Source organism: Aplidium turbinatum, chromosome 12 (assembly GCF_918807975.1).
Source record: "Aplidium turbinatum chromosome 12, kaAplTurb1.1, whole genome shotgun sequence".
Taxonomy (NCBI): Eukaryota; Metazoa; Chordata; class Ascidiacea; order Aplousobranchia; family Polyclinidae; genus Aplidium; species Aplidium turbinatum.
In genome coordinates this window covers 17642636-17657456 of record NC_137483.1, presented here as the reverse complement: position 1 = coordinate 17657456, position 14821 = coordinate 17642636, and the positions used below count along the sequence as shown (strand labels likewise).

The 14821-nt window shown below is 36.1% G+C and overlaps 1 protein-coding gene across 1 annotated transcript; it reads left to right on the top strand.

The window, feature by feature from the left end:
• Window positions 1–298: 298 nt before the first annotated feature.
• LOC145780922 (potassium/sodium hyperpolarization-activated cyclic nucleotide-gated channel 2-like) lies at window positions 299–14682 on the top strand. The gene is made up of 16 exons (XM_082592585.1): window positions 299–376; window positions 1226–1323; window positions 1834–1912; window positions 2392–2537; window positions 3801–3867; window positions 4973–5118; window positions 5445–5594; window positions 6013–6177; window positions 8355–8484; window positions 10182–10317; window positions 11629–11789; window positions 12338–12418; window positions 12818–12997; window positions 13194–13268; window positions 14052–14195; window positions 14529–14682. The coding sequence occupies exons 2-16, from the start codon at window positions 1265–1267 to the stop codon at window positions 14667–14669; spliced, it is 1860 nt and encodes a 619-aa protein (XP_082448711.1). The 5' UTR covers window positions 299–376; window positions 1226–1264; the 3' UTR covers window positions 14670–14682.
• The last annotated feature ends 139 nt before the right edge of the window (window positions 14683–14821 follow it).

Here is a 14821-nt window from a genome sequence, read left to right as displayed (position 1 = left end):
CGTCTCGTTGTCTACCTGTCATTACGGGATCCTTGTACAACTTTTGTAGTGTATGCACACTGTACAGTAGGCTATATAACGTGCATATTTCAAACATGTGCACTGCACTTCTTGTTTCTGCAAATAAACCATTGATCGATTGCTTGATTCATTGATTAAACTGCACTGCTGTTTCATTTTATTGGAATTGTGATTTTTCATTGCGATTCAGTAGAACAATTAGCTTTGTTAAGTAACAATTACAAATAACATTTTTTATCATGTGTAAACTATTATTTGCATTTCAATTTTGGATTTTTCAAATCGTTAGAACAAACCTACCCATTTGAAGTGGCATCAATCAGCGTAACTCCGAATCTAAAGTGGAAACAAGAAAGTAGGTTTATGTAAAAAGACTGATAAAAATTGCTCATACCACGGATTTATATTTGAAAACAAATTCATGCGTTTTTCCGTGAAATTATAGCCTATTGTTGCAAAAGCAGTTCAGATCAGTTTGTTTTTATTTCTGACCATCACAACAAAACACAAAAAAAATAGAAGCGACAAAACGCGCACGGCACTGTTAACATATATTTTTATTTCTGGCACTAATAATAAAATACCAGGCAAATCACACAAATGTGACTTTATAAACCAGTATATACAATCATCATCATCCTTCATTTTGCTTCAAAGAAGCCTGGTCTTTATCCCGAAACATCAGGGTCGACAAGCATTTTCAAAAAATGTCAATATCAAAATAAACTAAAATAAGCAGCATGCACAGACTTAAATTAAGCAATCAAAAGTCACTTTTTATTCATTGTGATAATTTAATAACATAAAAATTGACCGAATACAATACTAAACGTAGTTTAAGCGGCTAAGCCGCAAGTAAAACGTGGCCGCTGTGCAATTTAGCAGGCAATAGCGCCCAAAGACGGGACGTTGGCTAGGGATTTCTCTCTAGAGCAGTGTAGCTACTGTTCATAATCATGAGAGAAACCAAGGACTATAGTTGAAGGAGTGCCACACTGCAATCATTACAACGGCATATCTTCAAGCGTCTTGCTAAAGACACAGCCACATGCTCTTGAACGGTGTCTAACCGGCGCCCCATCGAAGGTCAAACCAAGGCTCTCACCACTCGACTATGTAGCCGGCACTTTAGGGAGACTGTAGGCTACTTTGGATCAAAACTAGGCTACTGTTTTTTTTTATTGTTTTTATCATTTTTTTCTAGAAAGGGGTGAAAATCAACTGTTTTAAGAAAACCACCACAATGTCATCACCAGGATTCCGAAAGAAAAATAGCAGGGTTTCATCGACGTGGCCCCACAGGTGGGGACTATGACAAATCGGTGTCTGTAACTGTAAGCTGAATGGCTTTTACTTTCTAGCGTAGGTTGAAATTAAAACAACTTTAACAAATGTTAAAGAAAAGTGCTTTTTGGATTCATAGTGGCCGAATTCTCATATATCCATGCTTTTAGCAGCAGATAACCTACCTCCATCGAATGATTTTGATTGAATTTTTACCTTGACTGGAAACTTCTTAATTGACTGGCAAAAGCAGCGGTCGAAAACTCTGTGGCGTGAATTAGTGGTGCGATGCTGGATTGAATGAGTCAAATCTTATGGGTGAAACACGGTGTAATTTCTTGTAAATTCTAACGCTGAATTCTATCGTCTAAATTATAAAGATTCGAACACGAACTTGTCCAAAAAAAAAACTGTCACTGTCTGTTCTAGCAATAGAGACAAAAAACGAAAAACAGGCGTAGCTTCCCTTAAACTATAGAGGCTAAATAAATTCAATATTTTTTTAGTAAAATTATTCAATTTATGTAGTGATGGAAAGCATCAGCCCAGACAACATTCGCCAACGAAGATATGGAAATTACCGCAAAAGGGATTGCAAACTATTAAGGTAAAAGCTACTCTTCAGGTAGACGCCACAGCCTTCGTACGTGTATGTAAGGCAATAACAAGATGGTAAAACCTACAAAGCACATTATAGTTCGTTATAGGCCTACTCAACCATACAAGAAAATGTTGATTTGAAAAAAGCTGCTTCAAGTTTTTCTTAAATGAAACTCACCAATTGGGCTAAATTAAATAAAGCTTTTTCAGATTTAATTTTTGAACTTAAAAAAAAAATTATATAAAAAGCAAATAATCTTTAATTTAGTTCGAATCATATAGACTACTCTACGCTCTGCAGTACTTCTCATAAGGCTCTTTGAAGATCCTTTTGATATTCATATTTGGGCAATTTCAATAAAATCTCCCCGATTTAGCTAAATTCTTGTTCTGCCCCTGCAAAATATTTTAGTCCCGTACGACTGTCTTTGACCAAACCACCGTTCTCAACAACAAAAAATATTTTGACGAAGACCTGATTTGCAGAGAAAGCTTATATCTGGAGGTAAGCTACTATCACAAAAGCCATCAGAAACGTCCGTCCATTCCATGGGACAATCACTGCATAGTAATGAAAGCACTATTTCGTCAAACGAAACTTTTGCTGGCATTCCCAGACAAAGATACAAAAGGTTTGAATGTAAACAAACCTAATCGATGGGTTTTAGTAGAGTAATTCTCAATTTTTATTCATGAGCTCTACACGTTTAACTTTTCTGGTATATCCAGACCGAGCTTGTGTCTGTAGTTGAAAAGTTAGCCTGTGAACTTAAACTGAAATGCGATGGATTTATTTGTAATGTGTTATGTCACCCCTCAAGCATGACATGAAGAGTCTTACAAAAACATAGCAACGTGTTCTTGAGTTTAAAACCGAGATCCTTCCGCACGTCAATGAGAATCATTTATCGCTTGGTAACGCAGTTGGCTGACAATAACCAAACCACCACAGTGTCTTGTCATCTACAGGAGCTTATTGTAAAATGTCTTGACATTATTTTCATTGGTAGGCTATTTGAGAGCATTGGCTGTCGAAGTCACAGTTGTGCGACCACAAACACTCAAAACATATGCAGACTGCCGCCCCGTTAGCTCGGTGGTTACGCGCCAGGCTCAAGATCACGCTGCGCTGGTTCGACTCTCAGGGTGTGTGCTTGAGCAACGCATTTCAGGGCTGCTCTCCATTCAGCGGCACCTAGTGAATGGAATAATTCCCCGACAACAACACTTCAACAATCGGAAAACTTTACTCTGTCAATATCGGTAACCTGCCCTGTGTCAAGAGCCTCTACAAGTATGCGAAACTACCAGGAATAGCCAATCAAGGCTTTGTCAGTCCGAGGATAAAGATTCAAAACCAAACCAAACCAGACTGCAATATTTGTTGGCCGTTAATTTGATTAAAAAATAAAAATGAAACGATTACAAAATTAAAATTAAGAAAATCCCTACTGCTAACTAAAGAAAATGTGCATGAAAAGTAGTATGTAAAAGTAAAAGATAGGCTAATCATATAAGCATTAACTCGTTTTGAAGTTGTTGTATGTTTGTTTTCAACAGCTCGTTAACTTGTAAAACGGTTATTGGCTCCACCAAGGCCAAGGCGTCTATTGAAAAGTACAAATGTTGTACAATTGATAAATATAACAAGTGGGTTTGGCAACTAAAAAAAAGTTATTTAGTTGCCAAACCTGCTTGTTTTATTTACCGATTTTTTTCGTTCGGCTGCATCCTCAAGCATGGATCCTAATAAAATTTAAATCTGCAATTCTCCAACAGCGAGAAGCCAGAACGGAGACTTAAAAAACACCACAAAAACACACTGCTACTCTTTGCACAATTACCTTGTCATTTTGAAGTTTTATTAATATATTGCTTTGTGATAAAAATTCCAGCCAGTTCAGCAACAGAGCAGTACCTATTGCAAAGTGGTCACGGAAATTGTATGGAAGCGAGAAGGCGGTAAGACTTAGATCAGCTACTGTATGTAAATAGAAAGGTCCTAAAAAGCTTATATACTGTACAAGAAAATATACCTACCTGGTCTTCTTTATGTGTCACTCTGGAGGAGACCAGAGCATCACGTAAGTTTTTACTCTATTGTGGAACTTAGCCAAATCCTTGCATTTATGACTGGGCATGCGAATAGATGTTGTATCGTTTGCTTATAAGCGAAAGTTTTCCGTAGTAAGCTAAGCTTTAGCTCCTTAATTCGATAAATACGTTTTTATTTAAAAAGCAGTCAAAAATTTGTGATTCCAAGTTTAAACATCAAAATCAATATGTGGTGTATGCTGGTTAATACAATTAAAAAATAAAAATCCTAAAATGTAGATACTCAACTCATGTTCAGCTAACGTTTCGAAAACTATACTGTCTTCATTTTCAATGCTATAAATGTACATTTTGAGCTCTTTGTTTTTGATTAGATTAACCAGGCGTTCCAACCATTTTGTTTCTTGGTATATACAGAATATTGCTTGACTTTGCAACAATTATGCAAGATAATCAACTATAAATTTAATAAAATATCTATTTATTTAATATATGAAATATAACTCCAGACAGTGACCAGTACACCGTTTCAGCCTCATCAATGCAGGAGGTACACTGGGTATGACCACGCAGCTATGTATATAATGTAGAAAATTTATTTATGGATTTTTTTTATCCTTTTGTTTATCTCTACAATGAAAAAATAATGTAAACTATAAAATGAATCAAAACAATAATGCAAAGCACTGAGAACAACGCAAATTTGTGATTGATAGATTATTGCGCTGTATGTAAAAATTATTATTACTGTATTAATGTTATATAACAATATAATAATAGGCCTACCTCGATTTTTCACACAACTTATTTTCTTTTACGATAGATGATTCCTACATGTTTAGCTGTAGCCAAATGATTTTATGTTTGCTAATTGTCAATTAATTATCTCCATTGTAGGGTCATATCAATAATGATAACATATTGGTTAAAGATTAGTTTGTGCTACGTTTTTGTAGGCTACTGACTTTCATTCATTTGCCAAATCGATCAAAAAACAATTCAATCCTTTTAGGTTGAGAACGAACACATTAAAGTGATCCAAGCGGGGACATTCGTGATACATCCTTTCAGCAACTTCCGATTTGTTTGGGATGTTTGCTCTTCTATCATCATCCTTATAAACATCATTGTGATCCCAATGGACATTGCATTTTCACCGTAAGTAACTTCTCAATCTACTTAATTAATGGAGTTGAAGCCATCACTTCAAAAAGTCTAAACCTCGCCAGTTACTTGCTTTACAGTGTTTTTAGTCGAGACGTTATGGTAGATTATAGTTTAAGTAGTTTTAAATTGCAGTCTGTTGTACACAGTCTGTAGATTCTTCGCTGAAATGTTTATTTTATTTATCAGATTATAATCGCAAATCAGTTTAAGTCGCGACTTTTTCAAACATGTTGTATTTCAAAACAAATAGAAGTTTTATGTATACACTCCACATAAAAACGTGTTCGTTGTAAAAATAAAAAAGGCTCCATTTTAAGAGAAAAATCCTCCACGACGATCACAATTATCAAGCTCTTGTCCGATGTCTGGTTCCTTGTGGACATCTTGCTCAACTTCCGCACAGGAATCACCATATCGGGAGACGACAACACATCCATAGAGCTGGACCCAAAGATAATACAAAGAAGGTATGTTGTATAGACGCAAACTTTTATATCTTGGTGTCTTATTTTTGATTCTGATTAAGTTGCTAATCGAAGAAGAATTTTGTTTGGATGAAAATATAACTCTTTCGCGCCCAGCATCACTTTAGAATTTGGATTGTTAATGCGTCGCACAAAGCTTTGTTTTGTAACAAACTAGCTACGAGTTTATACAACCACTTTTTTGTCTAAAATTTTGTTTTATTTTGTAAAAAAGATGTAAAGACAATGTCTGAAACGGGACCCTTTGTGCTCATCGACCGCCAATCACAATAGGCTAATAACCTACGTAACCGCTGCTTACAGTGTAAAAAAATACAAGTTGCCTCACTTTAAAAAAATGTCTTTGCTTAATTTTTTATTTTTAGAATGTGCTGTTTTATTGGTTTTATTCTAATTTCAGATACTTGAAGTCTTGGTTCATTTTGGACTTTATTGCATCTTTTCCAATTGATTTTATCGTGATCCTTGCTGTGGATAGAGCGGCTAATGTGTTTTCAACAGACCTGCTTGGGCTTTTGAGGGTCGGAAAAGTTCTTTCGCTTGTTCGCATTGCGCGTATTCCAAGGTAAGGGGAACCAGTAGCGTTTACAGGGGGGTCCAAAGGGTACTTTTGGACCTTGGCCCGGGATAATTTTAGGTCCCGGCCCCTTTTCAAGAGGCCCGGAAACATGAAAAAGCCAATATTTTTAAATGTAGTCTTTTTTGTAATAGATATTCTGATTTGGGGCCCAAGGATCTCATTGGTACCAGGCCCAAAATATCTTATCAACGACCCTGATGGGAACTTTCATTGCAATTGAAAGTGGTTCCAGCATGAATAGGTAACAAGAGGCAGATAAAACTAGCTTTGCATGCCTATCAATTTTAAAACTGTAAACGCAAATTTTATCACAACAAGATGAATTCAAGTTAGTTTTAGTTTTCATTGTTGACGCAGTTATAGAGAGAATAACTGAGCACACGAATTTGGCACCAACAAACAGAAAGGTTACAAAAACCAAAAACTTTAAAATGCACACCGGTAAAACGGGGTTCAAAAATCGCTATAGATAAATTGCACAGATAGACGTAACCTACTTATGAACAGTGGAAATGCAACGAGCGCGAGCAGTCACTCTCACAAATCACAATAAAACAATAAGAGACAAATTATGATGCTATAGTAGAGTGATCGTGGCAGCTGCAAAAGATAAAAACACAAAAGGGATAATAAAACAATGAAAACTAGTAATACTACAAAAAGTGCTCAATGCCAAGCAAAAAGGCAAAGCAGAGCGAATTAAATCAAATATAGTTATTACTATTTGAAGCCTTTACAAATTGTTTCACCTAACGGATCATCAGAAGGTCTTATTAAAATAGAATATTCAAATAAAATTCAGATGGTCTTATTCAAATAGATTCTATTTGAATAAGACCTTAACTATATTTGATTTAAAAGGGATAATAAATACAACAATAATTAATTTACTCCACAAAAACTTGAAGGGTGCACCAATAATTATTATTAAAGCATTAGTAATCCACGGTGACTACACAAACTGGGAGGAAACCGCAGAGGATATGCTGCTTTGGAGATCTGCCACTCATGAAGGTGTTGCCACGTTTGAGAAGAGCAGATCTCATTAAAAGAAAAAAGAATGCAAAGAAAAGAACGACAATCACACCCACAACCAACTTTCCCAAAGGATCTTATATGTCCCAAGCAGGCGCGAATCTAAGAGTTTTTTTCGGGGGGGGCCAGAAAATTTGAAAATCAATTAAAAAGAAAGAAAAGGCTAAACAGATATGAACAATGATACTACGACATATACGATATGCTATAAAATAGACATTAAAAGAACCATTTTCATCAATTGTGGTGCCGAGGGACTAATATCAGCTGTTTAGAAGCTTATCAAACCATTTGATGCGGAAACATACAATTTCTACAATTTTTCACAAAATTTCGGGGGGGGCCTGGGCCCCCTGGGCCCCCTGGGCCCCCTGGGCCCCCCCCATAAATCCGCGCCTGGTCCCAAGTGTAACCGAACTTTCAAAGCCAGGATTGGACTCATTAGCCATTTCAGAACTCACCGTTAGCTTTTTATTTTTTTGTGAAGGCCATCATCCTCGAAGACGAGGGATAGCCATCATTAGTAACCCATTTAAAAATTTCCTTTTTTTAAATTGCGTAAGATAAAATCACACTGTTACAGATAAATGTAGTGTCTGCTACTCGAGGTTTGACATAACACAGCTTCAAGTACAGGACTTTTAGTGTTTGTGAATGAATGTCAAATGAATCAATTAATGTTAAAACCATTATAAAATGTGGTAACGTTCGTTTTACTCTTAAAAGATGTTTTATTAACATATACACTGCAGACGTGTAAAACGGATTTTTTGTAGTAGAAATGAAACGTAGCAAAATTTTATTTTATTACAAACAGTTCGAAATAAAACGAAATTAAATTGGTTAAAAAAAACAAGCAAATGAAATCAAGAGAAAGAAGATTTGTATCCTAGCAAATTTTGTTCTGAACACTAAAAGGCTATACTTTGAATACTTGACGTTTTCAAAAAAACTGGCGCGATATTCCTGGAATTGTAATGTACTTTCTGCTTTCACTTGCGTTCTTTTTTTTGAAGTTGACAAAACGAAAGTTACTATAGCCTACTTTGAAAAAAAGCAACGATTTATTTGCACTAAGATCAATTATTTTTTATGAGTTTGCTGAGTTGGATTATATTTTATGTCAGATTGCTTCGTGGCCTGCACAAGTGGGAAGAAATATTCAACTTGCAATACGATATGGCTATTTCTTTTTTGCGCTTTTCTAATCTAATCTTCATTTTATTTCTCGCCACTCACTGGAATGGATGTCTGCAGGTAAACTAAATGATGTCAAGTCAATTCAAACCCAATAAGCCCGATGAGTTGAGTTGACACGTGAATAAATTATTGAAGTAAATTTTATCTTTGTGATTTATTCGTTGCTTTCATTCTTTAATGAGAAGAATCTGTCAAGTTTTGCTGAGCCGACCGCAGTCCATTGTATCTACCAGTGATTGTGCTGAAGTGTCTTCTGGCTACTTTTGCACCGCTGCTGTGTGTGTACAACATGCCATTTACTTTTTGTGTATTTTTGTTGTTTGTTTATTCAAATATAGACATTCTTGTTTCACGCAAATAAACAGTGATAAATTGATTGTCTGCACCCTGACATAAAAGCCTGGCTTTACCCTTGACCACATGGCTTATGGAGAAGCAAAGCAGTTTTGTCGGTTGCAAATTAAAATTTACTGCTCTTTACAAAGCAAACTGCATATTTCTATTTTTATTGACAAAACTTCCGCAGCCCATGTTTTGGGCTGTGAAAATAACTTTTCTTTAGTATATACAAGTAAAACATTGAAAATTTAATTGCCAAAAGGGTTAGGAAACTTAGGGTTCTGCCTTTGTGTAGAAAAGGGGACAAAAAAGGTCTGGTAAGAGGAGATTTAGAAAAATAAAAACAAGACCTAACCCAGTGCTCTTCAACCAGGTATAGGCCTACTGTTAGGCTATACGTACGAAGGGTATATAGATTACTTCTGGGCTTCCAATAATATTAATAATCTGCTACTGCTCGTATGTTAACTATAAGGAAGATCTAGACTCTGATATCAAAATATTTCAAAATCTATGTTTGACACCACGGGTTGGAAATAACGTTCACTTTGTGTTTTTTGCCTTTGTTTGATGGATTGTAGTGGCCAACACAAACTAGTTCAATCATTTTTTATAACTTGAGTCACCAAAAGCTAGTTTTCATTTTTGAAATTTTTTTTCTGAGCGCAATTAAAATTTTCCATTTATGAGATAGGTGTACAAAGTTCTTAAAACATTAAAAAAATATATATCAACAGAAAAAAGATTGAAGAGCACTGACCTAGCCTACATCCGATATTCAGTGCCGGCGGAAGAAATACATCAAAATTTCACGTGTTTAGTTGACTTGCTGTTTCCGCCATAAATATTCACAGCGATTATGTTTTTTCAAGGTTTATTATTTTTATCAGGGGATACTTCACTGATCAGTCATTGCCCTTAATGCTCTGTGCCATTCATGGTATGTTCCACGGTGGTAAACATTATGACGATGAAATCAGAACGTATTTCTCATTTTGTCGATAGTATGAATACGCAAATAATATCTCAAAAGCTAAAATATATCAATAGAACATGCAGATGAAAATCTCATGCCTTATTTGTGTCAGAAAAGGGAGACTTTGTGATTTGCCAATCAAAAATATTGGTTGGGTCATAAATGATAGAACTTGCCACCGGCACTGTCTAGCTAGAGACACTATACATTGTATACGATAGCAAATGATTCAACCTCTGCATGCGTTGAATCAATGTAAAAATGACAGATTTTGCTATCTGGGGTATTCACTATTCATTCTCTGCGATTGGGTATTGGAATTAAACTTAAAAAACAACATTGCAACAGGTTTCCTTCTGCAATCATATCAAAGCAACAAAGGTTTAAAAGTTGGTAAATAAGTTTAAAATCTAACAGTGCACTTTTGTTTGTTTCACAGTACATGATACCCATGTTCTATGGTTTCCCAGAAACGACTTGGGTCAAAATACGTGGCTTGGATCGACCGAATATCACTTGGACTGAAGCCTATTCGTGGTCGCTATTCAAGAGTACAAGTCACATGCTTTGTATAGGTGAGGAAAATATTAATTTGTATCCAAGTTTTCACCTCTCAACACTCTTGCATTTCCAATACTGAATGTTGTCGATGTAGTCCTATTGGATTTCTAAGTTCCTTTTTCCAGCAGCTTTTAGTTTCATTGTCATTGCAATCCCATTTACGATGTTTCTAAATTAGGCCTACTATTTTGACTAAAACAATTCTAATTACTTTCCAAAGAAACTACTTAATGAAGAATTAATTCTATGTGTTCAAGTTATTCATAAAACATTTTCAAAAACCAAAGCATAATTTTAAGAAATAAAACGATGTGAGGATTCGTAAAGTCCTTCAAGCCCCGATCGAACAAAAATAGACGAGGCTTTACTCAAGTTTTAGCCTTCATTGGGATCTTATTCTTGTGGGAATCGAACCTTGGTCGAGGTAGCATCACGACGACCAGTATTCCATTCTTAACCACGGCATCAAAAGCATAAATTGCTTTCTTTATCACAAGAATATGATCGTTTGAACTAACTTCATATATTATGCTACTTTTGCTTTCATTTGTAATTTCTCTGTGAACTTCACGATTGAATAATTAATCTTCTGTTTGATCATGAAAAAGCGATGCTTAAAGCGGGTTACGTGATTTTTACGTTTTAGCTTTTAATGGTTTTTATTGGGTTATGCTGTAAATAATCGACAAGCAAACATATAAAACCTACACAAAGAAAATATAAGAAAGCAAATAAACAGAGCTTAGCTACTTAGCAAAGAGATAAAGTCTTTTAGCCCCAAATGGATACGCAATTATGTCATTGTGATTTTCTAAAAGTCTAAAAAACTTTGTAGCTATTAATTAATGTTTTGAAATTGGTTAGTTTATGTTTTTTTTAACCACAGCTAAGTTGGCGTTTGTTAAACTACTTTTTTGTCTTGCTAAAAATACAAAAGAGGTAGCCGCGTGGCCTTGAGGGGCAATCGTCCCCCCAAAAAAATGTTTTCATACTATTGCAACGTTTTAATACCTTTGTAATTCATGTTGAATGACGCTTGTCACTCCAATAGTTGCTTTTGCTTCCTTAAAATTGTCTTTCTAGATACGTCACTGGCACCCTACAAAGTCGTTATAAAAGTCTTAGGTTTAAAAAGTATATTTTAAAAGGCTGATCTTACCAAAATCAAATCCAAGTCTGCCAAAAGCAATAGAAAATACAATAACCAGTTACCCAGGCTACGGAGATAAACAACAGATAGCAGTTTCAGTAAATATTGTCTTTTTATCCAACTTGTCATTATGCATTCAGCCTACTTGAATGCCAATATAAGTAACCGTTTTCAGGATTCAGTAAAGTCATTCCAAGAGGCTTGGTTGACTTATGGACAACAATGCTGAGTCAAGTCACCGGAGCTGTTCTCTTTGGAATCTTTATTAGTAATGCCATCAATTTAATGGAGGAAATGGATGTGTCTAAGAACGCCTACAATGGAAAGATAGCGCAGGTTTGCATTGAGGCATGATCCAATTATTCAGTGTCATTCAGGTAAATTATACAGCAGCACGTGGCTAGATCCAACGACAATGATCTAAAATTTTCGCCTGGTGATGTACGAGTAACTGCTTCTTTTACCAATACAAGACGGCATAAACCCACATTATTTAGAAGTGCATAATTCAAATAGTCACTTCGATAACCTGACCGACTAAGATTATCTCCTTTCAATAGCTCTGCCCAGTAGCATTGACATAGGGGTCAATCATTTTAATATTTCAATCATTTTGAGGCTTAAAATATTTCCCGGGGCTTGAGAACGAAGAAAGCACTGAGTGATTTCTGTAGCTATACCTTTTTTAGTGATAGCGGTTTTGAGGGGTCGTTCCTCTCATCGGTGCAGGGCTCAAATTTGTCTTTCTAGGGCCTCCCCTAGTCCTTCTTATCCTTATAACCCAAAGAATAAACCAACTAAGCCAATAAGTTATGTGCGATGGCTTAGCATTTTGGATTACCTGAGTAACAAATCAGATAAATGCTTACTTCTGTATATAACAGATTCGCGAATATCTTTCGTTTCGACGAATAGCGTTACCCATGAGGCGGAAGATTTTGGATTACTTTGACATACGATATGGCGTAAGTATCACTGAAACAACGACATACTACTAACTGGGGCATCATGTTTTGAGCAATCACAAAAGATGGATGTTAAAAAATGCTCTTTAGTTGTAGCCAGCGCGTGTTGTAAGTAGCCTATAAGATAATTGCAATGACAACAAAAACAAAGGTAAGCCTACTACCAAACCTACTTTTATTAATGCCTCATATCAAAGCTACCTTTTAAAGAAGGTTTTGCTTATATGCTTAGTAGAGGTAATATTTTAGCTTTCTATTATAGCTTATTGCTCTCAAATGTTTGCTTATTTGTGATGTAAGCAATTATGGAAATGTTTGTTATTGAGAATTTGTTCCGAGTATTAATCTTTAAGAATGTTTCTTTAACTTAAATTACAACTTAAATTTTTTTATCGCCAGGGAAAACTTTTCGATGAAGAACAAATACTTTCCGAGCTTAGTCCCGGTTTGCGTAGAGAAGTCATCTGGTACAACACAGCCGTGCTCATTCAGTCTGTTCCGCTCTTTGATGACATCAGCGACGATTTTGTGGCCGATATAGGAGCAAAATTGTTCTTCACTGTCTTTACTCCAGAAGACGTAAGAACTCTCTTGGTGTTGCATGACTACAAATTTGGGTTATCGTTGCTTTTTATTCTAGTAAAAGTTTGATTTATAACAACTGATTGATATTTATGACAAAGCTATGACAATGAACGCTTGTGTAGGCCATAGTAATAAAATGTGGTAGGCTATAGGCTATACTGTAGTTCAGTAAGTTGCTTTCTGTTTGCAGTGGCTTGTGAAGGAAGGTACAAAAGCCTTCCATATGTTTTTCATTCAACGCGGAATCGCGATCGTGTGTTTTGAGGTAAGTGATAATAACCAAGATTACTTGGGAAAAAGCAAAAGTTGAATAAACATCAGGCCATAAGGAGGATGCAGTGTCAACGATGGTAGAGCACGTAAGGACAAGGTGTTCAATGTTTGGCAACCAAATATCACAATTGAAAAAATCATATTATTTGATTGCTTGTAGAAATTTTTATCCTAGAACTGAAAAGGCTTTTTGAGAGCTTAATCCCAACGGTTTTGCATACATGTAACAGTCTTGAGCGGTAACCACTTAAGCATCAATTTTTTTGGTAAAACAATGTAAAATCAATGAATGCTCCGCCGTAGCCAGCGTGGTCCAATGGGTTAAGGCTAGGGAATACATTTCAATGACGTGGGTTCGATTTCACCGTATCATAACTCTTTTTTCTTCTGCAATTACCAAACAAAGTTCAAAGTAGGATCAACTCTGTGGCTGAATGCTAGAGGGGTCACAATTGGACGGTAGTCACTTAAACATATGTTCTGATTGCTTGGCGATGTCATCGTGTCTTACAGGGAATTGTTATGTTTAAGTGGCTACCGTCTTGAGCTGCTGACGTCGGTAGTCACCGAATTTAACAAGTGAAGTTTACGCTTGCGGTTAAAGTGTTGTCTGTAAATTATTATTTCATCCTCTCGGTGCCGATAAATTTCAGATGCCGAGCATTCGAGAACGTCGTAGCCTCTTTTCAAAGTTATGTCATGGCCTACTGATCGCTGCCTTTGCTTTAATGGTCAGTAATGACGACAAACCAAGTTTATATCATGATGGTTTCAGGATGGTACTTTCATACGGCAGCTAAGTGACGGAATGCATTTCGGAGAGACCTGCCTCTTGCACAAAGACTTGGAACGTGCTGCCAGTGTACAAGCTCTGACCAATGTCTTCACATACACTTTGCACAGGAACGATTTTTTGCAGGTGAGTTACAACCTGAGTTTTTAACCTTTACCACTGAATGCTGAAAGAATAGGCTAACCCAGACCGCCTCTACAGCCATCAGCCGCACTGGTTTTGCCAGACCAGGCACCCTATCTGCATCAAATTGAGTGTTTTGAGAAACTACAGAATAAGGCACATTTATTCATAAAAAACGAGGTAAAGCATAAAATCTGTCATTTGGTCTGTTCACGGTGAAGAACTTATGGTGGTTGCAGCCATTTTTACACTAAACCGATGTCGCAAAGTTGGTAGCCTTCTTGAAATGCAAGAAAGACTTCATATTTTTTTTCAAATTTATTTGCTTAATTGCAGGTGATACAGCACCACCCTGAAGATAAACTTAAAATCCAAACAAGATTTCATAATTTAAAGCAAAGAACGTCTCTGTACAACTACTGCAGCAAAGACGAACATCTGCGAGCTCCCCACCTTAACATGAGCGCAATGAGTTGATATAATACATTATTATGCAACCAAATCTTGTATGATGGAAATGTATAGAAAAGCCAATGGGGTGGCTATCACCTCAGCAAATTAACCTTTTTGTATAAGCGGTTCTAAAAAGCGGTCAAAAAATATATTAGGCCTGTTGAAAGTAAAAAGCG